Here is a 16308-nt window from a genome sequence, read left to right as displayed (position 1 = left end):
CTTACGACCAGCACCGTTTTTGCGTCTTGGATAGCTAATTTTGATTATCTGATGCCCATTTTGACAATGGGCCAATTTAACTTTTCTCACAGCCGTGGACCGATTCTTCGTTAGCCGCAGTCAAAGCCCGACGGGGGCTGTTGTAACCTTGTCAAGACATGCCGTTCTCCCAGTGGGCCACTATCCCGCGACATCCTTCTTGAAGGCTGATTCGGATTCGATCTCCCATCGTATACTTTGCAATAATGGTCTACTAAGGTTCAAACGGAAAAGGCAGAACCACCGTGGTTTTCTTGGCATATTGATTCTTCAATCAGCTTACGTATCAATCGCCAACGGCGGGTCATACTCTCTTCCCGCCTGCGGATAGATGCAACTATCTTATGATATCATGGTTCCTTGACCGATGGGGCTAAGATCATAATATCGTAGACTAAGGAAAGAAAAATAGCAGTTATAATAAAGACCGAAAAAAAAAGAGGATAATAAAATTTAAACCAGTGGTCGGATTTAGATCCGAGCCACGGATTTCAGACCCTGAGGCACCCACCGGTTGGTTAAACTTTGAGCCCGAACGGCACTACGCTATAGTTAGTACCATTCGGTGAATTTTATGGCTCCAAGTGCCTTTAGTGAAACATGGAGAAAAACCACTCAAGTCACCGGAGCACTTCCAGGTGTTTTTCCCGGTTATACGGAGCAGATTAGGGTACGAGCCGATCTGTTACTACGGCGCCGAAGTACTTCTACGGAGACGGGAATGTGCATACAGTTCAGCTTAATCGAGTCACTTTCATCAGGGGCTGAGTCTAATTAAAGGAGGCATATGGATACCCAACACTGTGACTTTTTTTTCTTCTCTCTTCTTTCCGTTTCTTTTTCTGCTTTTCTTTTCCTCTTTCCTGTTCTTTTTTTCCCAGAAAAATAACGCTGTGGAGCGGAAGGAATTGGACATGAAATGCCGCCGGGTCAGGCACCATGAACCTTACGATATTCACCCAATGAGAAACCTACCGCCCATGCGCAAAATATCTGGAACGCTAAACCAACAGGCTTTGTCGGGTGTGATAATGTAATTGATTCAATTGCCTCATCATTGACAATGAATACACAACTCAGGTTCAGGTATCTGCCTTCCAAGGTTGCGGGGGGATCTTGGCTAGGGGAAGAATTGTGGAGGAGGGTCTTCAACAATGAGTAGGACAATCCCAACGGTTTCGTGCCGTTACATCGGGACGTCACTGATCGGATTAACCTCCACCGATGTTGTTTGCTTTAGACCTACTCCAGACTTGCTGGTGGTCTAACCCACGACACGTCCAGGACTTTGCCGTCAGTCATGCATGAAGATCCTAGTTAGCGCCACGTGTAGATGAAGCATCAACGGCTGCGAGGGACCACGTCGATCTCCCATTGCCCCGATCGGTCCTAAAGCAGATGAGGCTTCTCTCTCCTTGTGTGGAACTTTCCTCTAACGTTACTAGAGAAGTTAGTTGCCGCGTCGTTAGTCTACGTCCTTAGTTTCACTATTTTCTAGATTGCTGCAGTTCCAATGACGCTTCACGGAGATGGGCCGGTCACCTTGCAGGGATATTTTTATTTTTATTTTTTTTTTTATTTTTTTTTTCTTGCTCTTGATGCCAGACTACTTCAGTACTCTGGAAATGGATCGTCGGGCATTACCTTCTTTTTTGTAATTTTTATTTTTCATTTTAATTCCCTTGTAATTTTTGATTTTTATTTTATTGAATAAATAATAAATGAATTTCTAATTTTCTTCACTCCCCTGTCTAACCTTTCGGCCGCCGGCTTGTGATGGGCCATAACCCTGGTGGTTCTCTCGACCTTACTAGCAAACAAGCCATGCTGTAGTTGCCCTCCATGAGCAACGGCCATATATTATTATTCTTCCTCCCCTGCCTCATGTGGCCTATATTGATACAATTGCCTTTTACAAACCAATTCAGCACATCCTCTTTAAATATCTTAATCTCTTTCGTACCTCCAGATCCGGGACCACCTTCACATCCGAGGTAGGGTGGCATTGTTCGATATACCTCCTCTCATAACCATCCACAATTGAACTGCTCTACCCTGCCGAACCTTGAGACGACATTGCATTCCTCGACGACCATCCCTTCTCTGGCGGCAGTGGATGCGGCAGCAATGTGCAACTACTTTAAAAATTTCTACATATACAGCACCTGTCGAGAGCCCAGTGTGCATTTCATCCGGACATCCATCGATGGATCTAAAGAAAACCGTTGTACCGACGGTCCCCACGATCGATTTATTGTGGTGGTGGGCAAGTGTCGACTGTGTCGTTGAGTTTATATGGATCGACGTAAACGAAACACTATACGGCCTCAACGGCCTCCTCCGGACGGCGGCATATCTTCACGGCATATCTCACGAAATCTTTCGAAAACCACCATCATCAGTTCCTCGATTGTTCCATGAGCGCCTTATTTAATCTCTCGATATCTGCATGTTCCACTTGTTCGATCCTCTAATTTTGTTTTTCTTATCCCTTATTTTTTTTTTACTCTCTTTTTAATTCCCTTTCCTTTGCATCTTCCAGAAATTCCAGGTGAAATTTCTCTGTCACATGTATATTGGATTTGGCACGGGTATCAAGTATGGCGCTTTCAGGAGTCAACAGAAGAGGGTCGGCCTTTTCCTTTTTCCTTTTTTTTTTTTTTTTTCTTCTCTCTCGTCTCCCTGTTTAGATTCCATTCCTATTTTACTTCAGTCATATTATCCACCACTCTGTTTTTGTCACAAAAAGGAAAGCAGACTAAATTTACCACCATTGCTGCCTATTTGGATGGGTTACTATTGCTTCAGGACGCTGGAGTCTTTCCGAACAGCTTTATCCTTTTCTTCACCCCCGTGGTGGGAACGGAATGACTCGCGAGGGGGAACCACTTTGACGAGTCAGAGGCGCGGGAACTAGGGGAAAAGCGCAGCACCAGAGGCCGCCTTGACCTTCTCTTAGACTAGCATGAACAATCCTCAGGTTTGAGGGTAAAGGATAACGCTTTCCCTCTAGCCACCGCTGGTTACCAACCAGTGGTCATTGCACTTGACGCAATGAGGTGCACGATAGCAGAACCGTTGCCTGCCAAGCATATATCGTCCTGCATCTACGGAGGCCCAGACGGAGTCTGTGCTCCCCCATCCTATGACGAAGTAAAGCGACCGGCCGAGTGGCGTGGATTCTAGTGGTTCTTCGAGTCGGCTAGTTGTCAGACCGGAGGCTGGGCTGTATTATTTCCCCCGATGGACGGTTGACAGTCACACCGCAAACCAACAAGCTTGCGAGATACGACCCAGGATTAACGGGCTTGGTCTTGGTCTTGGTCCCCTACTTTCTTTTCTGGTTCTCTTTGTTCGACCCTGGTCTTGGTTCCCTCCATGAACCCTGCCAAGGGACTGCCATTCTGTGATGGACACGACCGATGCAATGTGATCAACATTGTCCACCCCACCCCCCATGTGGTGTAGTAACACAAGAAATATCATGCATACGGAGTAGTTGGTTAGTTAGAACGTTAGTGGGTTAGTCAGTGAACACCGGACAATCATCAGTTGGCGCTGAAATTGCATGGACGGGTGGAGTTCCCTAAGGTTAGTCGCCAACTTCTCTCTCTCTCACTCTCACTCCCGGGAGTGGGGAGGCCGAGGATTTTTCGGATGGCGGGCCATTCAACGGGCATATTGCATACATTATCCCCGCAGTTCCATCCCTTTTTCATTTGTTTAGAGATTGAACTGCAGCAACCCTTCCTCGCACCACAGTGAATGATTTAATTTCCGATGCCTGCTAAGGTACGCGGAGAGATACCATCGCGTACGGCCACTTTACCTTCTGACCCAGCCCACTCTCGGGCCGAATGTGCAGTCCTGCAGGGCCACGCTTAAAACATAGCCGGTCCACTCGCTACACTAAAGAGCTCAGGGGGGAATGGGATCCATGGTGGTCGTCATATCCTCTGTATACATTGCCTCACTATTGGCTAGGAGTCACACCTGAAGAAGCGCGACAGCTAGCCATTCCACAACCGCCGTGATAGTCGCCTCGCCCTGAAGATCCTGAGGTCCAATGAGAGAACTGCTGGCGCCATGGACGTGGATCACCGAAGTGGCAGGTATGCAAGCTCTTTTCCAAATCGCACCATACGGTCCGTCACGGCTCGGTGAACGAACCGTACCGAGGCCCTACGGAGATATCCTCATCATATATCCTACGAAGCATAACTTCCTTACTACTATCGCTCGGGCGGGTAGAACCGTAGAGGCGAATGGGTAGCACATGTCACTCATCCCATGGCCTGATACAATGGCGATCATGTTCACCCAAGGTTAGCAGAAATTTTTTTTTAAAAAATGTTTAACAGATTAAGAGCCGAAACGATGATTCACACAATCTAGTCTCACCATATCTTGAAAACTTTGCATGAGGCTTTCGATTTCCATTCCGGGATATGTACACGAAAGCTGAAGGCCTTATCACACTACGGAGGATCCCTCGGTCATACTATATTCTAAGAGTACTTGGTTCTTGTCCGTCGATTACACTAAGCACCTTGATACTCTTACGTGGCCTTGAACTATCACCGTTAGACCATGCAGATTTTCGAGGCACAACTACGCAACTCAGATGATTTCTACCGTGCGGACGCGTCCAGTTAATCAAAGTTGCCAAGAGATGTCGGGGCACAGTTTCCTCAGCTAACCCCTGTAAACTGTATGGTCTGGCCTACCATTCTACAGAGTATACGTATACTCTATAGAGATTTTCCAAAAGTACGAAACAAACAGGGCAAACCGCCACGCTGCGACCAAAAAGACCCTTTGGAAATCCCCACATTTATAGTAGGTCGGGGGGCACGTGCCCTCTCTATGCTAACATTCATCCACAATTAATTACATCCCAAGAATCCGGAACAAACGCACGGTATTAGACAAAGAAAAGGGGCAATGGGCCAATCAGCCGATCGAAGAAAGCTCAATGAGACTGATGACCTTCATTATCTACAAGGATCAGAGTGCTTTACCCTGAAGTACCATGCAGGCGAGGACTAGGATCCTGTCCAGTAACCAGCCTCAGCAAAGGTACAGCCTTGAGGAGCAATAAGCCCCTTGCTACGTTGGCTCGGCAGAGGAAGCGGTAACAACGACGCGACAATAAATTAGCTCTGCCGCTTCACTCTTCGCACTAACCATGAGTCTATATATTAAACTTCAGTATCCCTACTTGTGGGTAAATACGAACAACGAGTCAGTTCGAACTCCTTTTTTTTTCCTTACTGAGACAATTGAATATTTTCATGCCGATTCCGTTCCTCTAGTTCTTTTTCCGGTTTAGCTTTTGCTTATCCCTCGCTCACTGATTGATTTGTTGGGGCAGCGGTGCCGCCAAGATCAGACCGAGTCAGTGCCTGGCTAGTTACCAACTAGTGGGAAGCGGCCCTGGAGCTATGACCGTAGTCTAGTTGGTCAATGTACAGGCGGCACTTGCATAGTGGCCTGGGTATGGAAACCGCTCGTGGAGAGATATCGAGTGGGTTGTGGTTTATGCATGTACTTTCGATAGACCAGTGAGCCTTCTTCACGTTTCTGGCTATAGCAGGGCATGATTCGGTATCAACTACACAGTGAGCACTGATTTCTTTGTTAGTCTGGAAGTACTATCAATGAAAGGCCGTGCAGCACATTACTTGAGATCCTGGTACTAAATAGAAACAGCATCGTAATATCACCACAGCGCATTCATTCTTATTGCAGACCTATATATCATCTCGGCATCTGTATTCAGGGTGCTTTTCATAGCTCCACTCTCACTGATTTAGCCCAGAATCTTGGATCAACGTCACTGGGTTAGCTTAGGCCAAATGCTAGCTTGTGAGTGTACTGTCTGGCACTGAGTATACGTATTTGATGTATGCAACATCCCTAGTATAATTATGCTGGATGTCGAACATATATCAAATAGGTATAGCCTAATTAAGCTCGTCGGGCTATTCTAATCGAAATAGTAGAAGTCCTGCGTTTACTAGGTAGTAGAAGTTATCATAGAGGTACACTTGGTGTGATACTGGGATTGAATGCAGTGGAGATGGACATTGTACACTATGTACAGACTTAAAGCTTTGCATAGATAGTCAATAGATAGCTTCTATCTTGACCCCTGACGTGTCTGGAATATGCCTATCATTCTCTTTCATATACAATGGCCATTCCAACTACATGCATAGCACAAGTGTATCTCTTACCACTCAAACCAGATATACAACAAACACAAAAAGCACCAACACGCAAGCAAACCAAAAGCCCACCCAACCGGAAGAAAGAACCGGAAATCAATCTCCGTGTTTGCTCCCCCCCCCGCCACCGCCAGATTCTAAACCCTCCTAGCGGTTGATCCCGGCATCACAACATAAACACCGAGCATGGAGCATGGACTGATTCCGGCCCGATCCGTGTCTTATCGAGCCTGTTATTGTGTTGGCTGCTGACGGAGGGCCTGTATGAAGGGGGGTAGGCTCTGAAACATAGTGCTTATGGCTGGGTTGGACCCTGGATTTGTTGGTTTTGATGGGATTTATTATTAGGGGGATCGGGATTTGAGTGTGGAGGCTGCTTTTTTTTTTTTTTTTTTTTTTTTTTTTTTTGGTTTATTTTTTTTTTTATTTTTTGTTAGGGCTTGGGATGTCTTGGTGTTAGGTTCTACTAGGTATGTATGGTTTTGTTAGTGGGTGTTTGGTTCTTTATTAGTTGTATGTTTTATTGTATATTGTATATTTTACATTGTATTGGCTATTGGATAGACAAAAAGTACCTGTCTGGATACATCTAATATCTGCCTACCTACCTACCTACCTACCTATCTATCTACATACATGCATAATATAACACACACACAACATGGCCCACGAATCCAGATCCCCACACTGCAAAAACAGAGTGAAAAAGGAATAAATCCAACAAGACCAATACCCACCCCAAGTTGAACCCAGATCCAGACCCAGACCCAGACTCAGATCCAAAGTCAACAACGTAATCCTCATTTCGGACCAAAGGGCCCCCCCCTCTCTATAACAGAAGAGTTATAATAACACAGTGTGCTAAGTGACGGCCAGAGCCGACGTTAACCTTTCAAGCGTGGTAGTTGGTCAAGGAGTTAACTTGGCCCTGGTCAGGTGGTTTAGGTTGGGACTAAGCTTTTGGGTTTTTTTCTTTCTTGGGGGTTAACTAAAGTAGTAGTGGTTGTAGTGGTCCATGGTTTACTGGTATGGCCGGAGGTTGGAAGGCTTGGATGGTCTAGGTACTAGCATTGCTGGGTAGTGTAAGGGTATGGGGTGTGATTGTGAGTGTGATTGAATCTGTGGGGGACCTTGAGGATTGGGGGCTTTTTTCTTTTTTTTTTTTTTTTTTTTTTTTTGCTCTAAACTAGGGGTGCGTTGGTGGTCTGGATCTTTTGGCTTGGTGTTGTATACTGCTTAGTAGTTTGGGGGCGGTTGTGGAATGAGATAGATAATTTCATTGCAGATTCATGAACAAATAATAAATATATGTACTCATATACTCTTGTCTCGTAATAGAGAGAATCATACAGCAGGCCTCCCTTCATTCCTGCCATCCCGATTCGTCATCAAATACCGCATATAGAAAAAAAAAAGATAGAAACCGCCCGAGCCCTCACTTCTCCAAGTTAGGCTCACGAACCATGCAATAAAGCTGCCAAACACATTATCAGACATCCATCTCTCCAGATGCAAAGGAAAAACAGAAAGAAAACCTACCATGCAAACATCTTCCCCATCCCGACACTCCATCTCCTTCTTCATCCTAAACCCCATCTTCTCATAAATCTGCACGTTCGGCACGTTCCGCGAACTTTCCAAATAGCACTTCACTCCCTCCCGATCCGCCATATCGGTAACAGCCTCGAACAATTTCCTCCCAATCCCACCCCCCTGCGCCTTAGGACTGACAGCCACAATGTTGCAGAAATAGTACCCCCGCGGATCATCCCAGATCGCGCTCTGCGCCTCCTGCTGCCTCTCCTTCCAGATCCAGTACCGGTTAGTCCGGAGCCCGCCCCGGCCTAAATTCCAGATGTTGTTCAGCATCTGTCGCCAGCTCAGCACCCACCCCTGGCACCAGCTGTACCAGCTCTCCGGCTCGGAGGCGGCATGCGGCGGTAACCAGCAGGACACGCCGACCACGCGGTCGACGCCATTCGCATCAGTTTCCTTGGCGACGTGAAACAGGGCGTTGTTGATCCCCCAGAGACACCGCGCCGCGAGGGAATCATAGTTTCTTTGCTTGTTGAACTGTGAGTTTGGGACATGGCTTGTCCATCACGTCGGTCGGTGTTTCACCTCGACCGCGTTGATGGGCCGCTGTCCGTTAGCCTTTGTGTCTGCGGCGGGATTTCTTGCCTTGTGTTGGGATACGAGGGCTTGTGTTCTGGGATTCTCGGAATAGTGGTTTGCCTGTTGATCACAACTCACCTCGGAAGGATCGAAAACCCATTGGAAATATGGGTCTTCCGCGAATGCTTGTTGGATGACTTCGATCGCGTCGGGGATGTCTGCTTCTGTAAGGGGGACGACCTCGACAGGCATGGTGACGGTGACGATGGATGGGGGTTATCTTGAGTTATACTGGCGGATGTCAACCTTATGCAGATGAGCGTCGGGAAACTTCATATGGGCGAAGAGACTCACCGGGTAAGGGTTGATATGGTTGTTCCGAGGTACAGTATGTTCTATTTCCCCGCAGGACGTGGAGGCAGCAAGGAGGAAGCGATCTACGAACTGAAGTGAGTTGGTCGGTGGTCACTGGATCATAATGGATGAACTGAAAGTATCCGCTCGGCTTTATCCGAAAAGGAAGCTCTATGCGGGATTCTCCACTGGGCGGTAAAGGCTATACTGCTTAGATCTGAACGACGTCATTTCATTTCATATTCTTCTGACTACATCGGCCTTACCGTACAGTTCTCTTTCTGCACAGTATCCATGATATTCCCCCCCCCTCTTACATAGCGATGGCGAAAAATACTTGATCATGACCACCATCCATAGCGAACGTTAGGCACTCAAAGCAGACAAAGTTCATCACCTGCAGGTGTATGGAGGCCCGCATCAGCTCTTGAAAGTGGAGCCGATAGGGCCAACTTTAATGTTTGAATAGGCCACATAGGCGTTAGGGTTGGAGGCTTCAACCTCGCTAGGAACACCAGAGGACGTGGCGCAGGTTCCACGGGCCACGCCGGGCTTACTGGTGGACTCGTCGGTGGGGTAGTTGCTGTCAAGCCAGAGCATGTTGGCGTAGTAATCATCCCACAAGCTCATGACCAGCACCATTCCAGTCGACATGGCTTCGCCCATGCCGGCGAGCCCACCGTGTTTCGCGAAGCTACCCGAGCCGTCGAACAGGCTGTTTTCTGCGGTGCAGAACTCCGAGTTGATGGTGTTGCCGCTGAGACCACTGACGTCTGCGCTGGGCTGGGGGTATGTGACGCCGTCTTGCACGTAAAACCGTTTAATCTCAGTCAAGGTGCCGCTGGAGGTACCGTCATCGGTGATAAACTGCGTCACGACTGTCATCGGTTTGTTGGTGTCAATTGTCTTACCCGGACCATAGAAGGTGGTGTTGCCCACACGATATGGGTTAAAGTCGCAGCCGTCAGGATCACACGTCCCACCGTAGCGGTCGGAACTGTATGTGCCACCGCAGGCATCTCCAGTGCATAAAGTGTTGGTGGCCGTATCGCATGGGTGAGGAGTGAGAGCCTGCGAAATGCTGTTGGACTCCCATATGTCCAGCTCTGCGCAGCAGGAGCCATGGTTTCCAATGCCTGTATTGGCATTGTTGGTTGACGGTACCCAGCCTTCGACATTGGCTTGTCCCTGGATAAACTTGATATCCCGTGGGCATTGAGAGTCACAGTAACCAGTGCCGTACTTCGCGCCGGCTTTGTTGTTTGGATACTTGGAAACACCTCCATCGGCGTCCATTACGACGAAGTACAAAGCGCCATTAAGACCACATGGAAGCTTGGAGACGTCCACATCGAAGGTAAACTCTTGGTTCAGCAGTTTGTAAACCTCGTAATTGGTATCGTCGGCCATCATGTAGACACGAGAACCGACGTTGGAGTTGGTGACGAAATTGAGGCGGACCTCGCTGCCGCTGGTGGTGATACCGTAAGTATTGGAGTAGTCGGCACCATCTAGGGCACATTTCTGGGCACAAGCGTCATTGGTGCTGCAGTAGGAAGTGTCCCATTTATTACCAGTGTAGCAATTGCTAGAGCTTCCAGTTTGGTGGACCCAACGCCAGTTGGCATCGAGGACAATGGAGCCTTGCTTGGTGCTGCAACTGCCGCCGTCACTGCAGGTCTGCCAGGTCATGGAGGGATGGGTTTCGGTCTGGTAAGTCCCAATCTGCTGGCCTTGGGCAAGGGTCAGGACTGAAGATAAGATGAGGGCATTGCGGCAGATTCTAGAGAGAAGAAAGGAAGCCATCTTTGACTCTGCAAAGCTTTGCCGGTGCTTGGACTTCATGAATCATGTTGGAGAGCTCCAGGAAGGAGCCATCTTTATATAGATGTCCTCCCCGACTCAAACATCGCTGTGTTGTGCAGACTAGAGTGTTTGTCTACCGGATCGAAGGACCGCCGGTCCGTTAGAGGAACGACATCTGGAGGCGAGCAGTTCATATCTCCGTGATGAAAACAGAATAACCTCCATCTAAGCAAAGACAAGAGCGGGAATCAGTTCGCACTGAACCTAAACAGGTCCGTATTCCCCGTAACTAATACTTAGCGGCGAGCTTCACGTTGTGCAGAATCCGAACACTTTTACCCCGAAGTCTCTTGCTCCTCACCGTAATAGGAAAGGGTACGGGATCTCCGGACGGACTAGTCGTATGGGCTTTTCGCACTTCTGAGCCAGGCGTCTGTTAGACGATTGATCAGGTGATTCCGTAGTGCGTTGGGTAGGGAAATCGTGAAGAAACAACGGCCCTGTCTCATAGCCATCGAGATCCAAGACAGAAAACAAGACCTCGGGTTGTAACATCTTCTCTATACTGAATCAGATATCATCGTCTAAGCTATGGCTGTGCCTCCCCAGATAATTCTGTATGGTGACTGCTGATGAACCCCTCAATTAATTTAGCAAGAGGAAAACCGGGGAAATGTGTTGAGGGGTGCCATATCCAAGTGTGATGGTCCCCAGTCTGACATGCAGACCACGTGCTAGTATAGCCACCTGGGACTGCAACCTCGCAATCTCCACATTTTCACTCGGTTAAATTGATATCGAAACACGGTGGCGCTGGCTTGTGAGAATTGGGTTCATCAGCCATGGCCTGACAACCAACATGTATGTTCCAGACCGCGTGATCCTCTCACTATAGAAGGTCAGCGGAACAGTCCTTGATCTAGTCGGGTTCGTCTCTGTTAGCGTCGTCCTATCGTGCAGGTTAATATTGCTTAGCTACTGGCAATTATATCCCGATATCCTAGTCTGTAACGGCATATGTTCCGGAAACGTGTTCTCAGTCAATGGACTGTCACCTCGCAGGCTAAGGTTAGCTAGCGTGCGTCTTCGAATAAGATTTGCTACTTCCCCTTTACAGCCATCATGCCGAGGCTCAATCTCGGAGACGATGTCCCATACCATTTGTCTAGGCCTTCTTGTTCAAGAAGGAATGAAGAATGGGATGCGATGTTATAAATCATCAGCGCCAGTCTAGGAGGCGACTTCCCCGACATATCACTACCTTCATATATACCTGTTTATGGTGTTGATTCTCTGGTAAGAGAATTGCGATTGCATAACATTCGACTGGAAGCAAGGGAAAAGATCTATACATGTGTCGGAGATAGCAGAGGGATTCCAGATTGTATAGTCTTTGTAGATGCGCTGTTGGAAGCAATTCTAGTCGAGGTGCGTTCACATGAAGTACTTACAAGATCTGAATGATGAAACAGTGGTCTATATACTTTAGTAACATATAAATGTATGAAGCGAATTGTATCAATCGTTAGTACAAATATGTTTGTATGACATAGACATAATGACCTTGAGAGATGTATAACAGAGAAAAGAAAATCCAAGAAAATCAGGATCGCTCATGATGATGCCCTCCTAACCCAGCGCCGGCCACCATCCTTATCCTTCTGCGCCTAATAGCCCTGTAACCCGACTAAAAAAAAAAAAAAAAATATAATTCATCAGCATACAGCGCAAATCGTAGGATACCGTGAAGGGAAGTTTCCGGGTAAAATATCAAGCACCCGTGGGTCCCATCAAAGACGAAAAGAATACATTTAATTCATGACATCGTAACTCCATGGCTGACATCTAGTCGATGGTTGTCTCACGGCTTAGACGGTCGACTGATCCAGGCGAATCCACTCCCGTGGGACGTCCATACTGCGGTTCACCCGACCTCCAGGGGTCAGAGGCACATCAACCCGTCCGAGACCCCGTGGGTCATCGGCAGTTTCCTCATAACACGACAGCCGCGAGAAATAATCCTCCAGCACTGTCTCCCGGTCGTTATTACCGACGATAGAAGTGTATTCAGGGGGTGGTGTTATGAGGGGCGGCGGTGGCGGAACATCCTCGAACGCGGGTGGAGCAAATGACGGAGCGCGGAGAAGATGCATAGGACGCGGTGGAGGATCATCTGCACGGTCGTTTGGCTCGTGTGCCAAATGCGCCTGAGGAGGTCGTGCCAAGCCACCAGAGCCATTCGTGAAACTTCGGTAAACTGCTCTACCAGTCGGCGGCTCCTCTACTTCGAAGGACGGAGAGTGGCCGTTCGAGCTGGCTTTGTTAAGCGCGGCGGCTCCTGGACACCCACATTCGTATTCCTGGGCAGGCGGCGCAGGATCCGAATTTGGGGAGGTATACGCTGGGAGATAAATGTTGGCCTGTGTGGCCTTGCACGAAAGTAGGTGGAATGGAGAATCGATAGAAATCTCGAAATGCCTTCGCTTACTTGGATCTCTTTCATCCACCTTCGAGAGACGAAGGACAATCTGGAAGAATCGCGTTAGCCAACTTGTTTTTAGAACCTAACAGGTGGAAGCTCATCATACCTTGATCCAATGATTGATCTGTATATTTTCGTACGTTGTGTCAAAATGTAATCTGTGAGCCTCATCCCGATTTTTCATTTCATGGCAACTCGGGAGTTGAACATTAAACTCCATTTCGGTCGGACCGACGCCGGAATCGCTGGCTAAATTTCCCAAAAGATTTGTCCGGTTCCGGTCTACAATTTCATCACCTCTCGCAGCAGCTGTGCGATGATCCCAGTCAATGCCACCACCTGCTGTGACGCGCATTGAGCTGCCGGGGTATGTACTCGTGCTCGCTGAATCGGCTCGCTTCTCGAACAGTAGCACCTTCTTGGCCGGCTGAAAGCGGTGGACGCTCTTGTCTGCCGTCCAATGCTGTATGTTTTCCGTTACATAGACTTTAATCCGGTGGCATTCGACTTTGGCTAGCGGTGTTAATTTGAATGCAATGGGGACCTGACTGCCTAATGGGAAAGATTTCCCTGAGATAACGATGTCGTAGTGTAATTGGTCTTCCCAGTTGCGAGAAATAGCGATCGGCTCGACCTGTTCCAAGGAGCCCTCCGCCGGCGTGCGAATGACCGGCACTTCAAGGTTACCTAGGAGATTGGGCCGGAACGCGCCCGATCGTTCCACGATTGCTTCTAAATCATACCGAACATATCCCAGATCTGTCTTGATCGTCTCTGGAAGGGAGCCATCAATCGGGAACTCGAAACTATACAGGTAATCACCGACAGGGAACATGCGGTAGTTGCGCTGTGGATGAGCGACTGCGCTAGGGGGCGGATCGTTCTTCCCGAAGCTGCGAGAGTGATTGGATTGAAGAGAAAGGCGCTTAAGCTCCTTACTCGTAGGCTGGCCATTACTGAGAGAGGTTGAGGATCCAGTTTTCGAGAAAATTTCGCGAGTAACAGCCACTGGGCTGCCATCTTTTCCAGCAAGGGAGGTCATTGGTTTAGCATGCTGATAGAAGTTTGCTCCGTAGTCGTTCGGCATCAGAATACTATCACCGTGGTTGAAATACATCATACCGTGGGTGACCAGGTCCTTCTTATCATGGTAATGCACCTTTTTAGGTGGTATTCCTGTAGCGAGGCAAAGTCCAGTCAGCGTGCGCACTTGGAAAATAATATCAACAGCGGTTGTTGGAACACACCCTCGGGCCAATCGGTTTGTGCATGTCCGCGGAAGCAGATCGATATCTTCTTAATCTTGACGCTTTTGGTGACCTTGAGATGCAACTGGCCACGTAGAATGGCGGACTTCTTTGTACTTGGGTCATTCTGATCGTATCCCTGCAGGTATAGCACAGGTTCTGTGAGGGCAATGCCCACTGTGATACCACTCCCGGTTGCAACAATTTTCTCGTGACGTAGCGTCGGAAACGGTCCCATCGACTCCGATGACGGCGCACTCGTTACCGACCCCGCAGAGGACTGATTTACCGATCCGGTAGAAGAGGAGTGGGAGCGCATTCTGCCCGTTCCTAGACCGGCTCCTAAACTAGCAGAAGCAAGCATTCGTGCATCTTCGGGAGACAATACGATCTCGGAGACCGGACGAGGACGCTGTGTACGGGACATTGAGCGGATCGATGGTGGTGACTGAGCGCGGACGGAACCCCCCAGGCGGAGGAAGCGCTTTGCGTTCTCGCGTGGACCCGCCAACTTCCTAAAAATTGAAGCGCGGCGATTGGTCTGTTTGGGGAAATTGGCGCCAACGACGGTCGATGGGTCGACTGACCGACGATGTTCCGCGCTAGAACTTGTATGTAAAGATTCCGGGGGACTGTAATGTAGTTGGGCGACCGGACTGGTTGTGACCGATGCCGAAAGGTCCTGCTGCAGAGGAGTAATATGAGCGGTTGTCATCTTGAAAGACACCAATTCAGAAGCATCATTGATGGGAAGTTTTTATTTTTCAAAGGAAGAATCAATTTCGGATCATCGACACCTCAGTCCCTTTTTAAAGTGAAAACGGAAAAGAAAGGGAGCGATGGGGCTAAACTGAAACGAGCCTCACTATCTAAGGCGGTTTCAAAGGAAAGGAAGCGAAGCAGGGCCAAAGAAAGAGAAACACTGGATTGAAAGGTGAAAAGGATATAAAAAGAACGAAGAGAGAAAGAGCCAGGCAGGTCCAAGTAAGTAACTGAATGACTTACCCTGTACTCCGTCCTCGGCGGCTCGCAACAAGAACAAGGGTTGAAAACGAAAAAAAGCAAAAACCCAAAAGTAAATATGAGAGGTACCAAATATTTTCAGGTCACAGAGTTTAAAAAAGCTCAGTCGTGACGCGCATTCAATGCGATCAGCTAGGGCCCTTTCGATTTCTTATTTTTTTTTTTTTTGGTCACAGTCCTTTTTCTTTTATTGCAGTCTTTTCCGTTTTGGTTGATGATCGACCGGCTGAACGCACGCAAGGGAGTAGACACACGGGGCGGTACGAGGAAGAAAAATGCGGAGAGTTTGGGTGTTGTGAGTGAGAAAAGAGGAGAAAGTACCCACGGAGTATCGTTGACAAGAAGAATAAATTGAGACTTTGGAGATGAATGACAAGGGTGATCAATTCGTAGCAAATGATCAACCAAGAAACAAGTCCAGAAGGGCCGATAAATTGCGGGGAGCAAATGGTTCAGTCGTTGTCCTTGTCCGCCGATACTAGTAATCAATCCCCCAAAGCCAATGCGAAGATCATAAAAGATACTCCCAAACCCGATGGCGACCAGACCGACTGATGACGGCACCGATCCGGCAACAAGAATGAGGCGGTGCGCTTTGATTCCTTGGGCACAAGACACTGTCGAGCAATAGGAAACTCACGCAGGGTCAAAAGGGAAGAGAAAAGCAAATTACAGAGAAAAAGGTGCAGGGAACGAATGATTTGAATAAGATTTCAGACGATGACGCGGAGTGGTTCGTTGTAGCCGGCGATCCGTGGATAGTGATTTAAACTGCTTGCTCTCGACTTAGTTCGTTGACGACGGAGTCCCTTGAAGTTCGTTGCCCTCTGTCTCGACTCTCGACTAGTATCTCGTCTCATTGGACTTTTACTGGTACGCTAAATGGAAATCCTACGGGTTAGTCAATTTAGGTTGTATCTTTTTTTTTTTTTTTTTTTTTTTTTTTTTTTTTTTTTTTTTTTTTTTTTTTTTTTTTTTTTTTTTTTTTTTTTTTTTTTTTTTTTTTTTTTTT

At 47.9% G+C, this 16308-nt stretch overlaps 3 protein-coding genes across 3 annotated transcripts; all 3 read right to left on the bottom strand.

Annotated features, from left to right (window-relative positions):
- Nucleotides 1–7633: 7633 nt before the first annotated feature.
- Nucleotides 7634–8928, bottom strand: BDV37DRAFT_43385 (acyl-CoA N-acyltransferase). The gene is made up of 4 exons (XM_032090640.1): nt 8739–8928; nt 8523–8675; nt 7809–8342; nt 7634–7743 (listed from the first exon to the last, which is right to left on the bottom strand). Exons 2-4 carry the CDS (start codon nt 8634–8636, stop codon nt 7705–7707), a joined length of 687 nt encoding a protein of 228 aa, XP_031935265.1. The 5' UTR covers nt 8637–8675; nt 8739–8928; the 3' UTR covers nt 7634–7704.
- A 230-nt stretch (nt 8929–9158) lies between these two features.
- On the bottom strand, nt 9159–10544 carry BDV37DRAFT_288964 (glycoside hydrolase family 7 protein; the record flags this gene model as incomplete). The annotated part of the gene is made up of 1 exon (XM_032088365.1): nt 9159–10544. The coding sequence occupies one exon, from the start codon at nt 10542–10544 to the stop codon at nt 9159–9161; it is 1386 nt and encodes a 461-aa protein (XP_031935264.1).
- Nucleotides 10545–12412: 1868 nt separating this feature from the next.
- On the bottom strand, nt 12413–14988 carry BDV37DRAFT_288963 (arrestin family protein; the record flags this gene model as incomplete). Its single annotated transcript, XM_032088364.1, has 3 exons — nt 12413–13072; nt 13133–14202; nt 14274–14988. 3 exons carry the CDS (start codon nt 14986–14988, stop codon nt 12413–12415), a joined length of 2445 nt encoding a protein of 814 aa, XP_031935263.1.
- Between the last annotated feature and the right edge of the window lie 1320 nt (nt 14989–16308).

Source organism: Aspergillus pseudonomiae (genome assembly GCF_009193645.1).
Source record: "Aspergillus pseudonomiae strain CBS 119388 unplaced genomic scaffold BDV37scaffold_135, whole genome shotgun sequence".
Lineage (NCBI taxonomy): Eukaryota > Fungi > Ascomycota > Eurotiomycetes > Eurotiales > Aspergillaceae > Aspergillus > Aspergillus pseudonomiae.
Note: the sequence above shows the minus strand (reverse complement) of the source record. Positions and strands in the feature narration are given on the sequence as shown.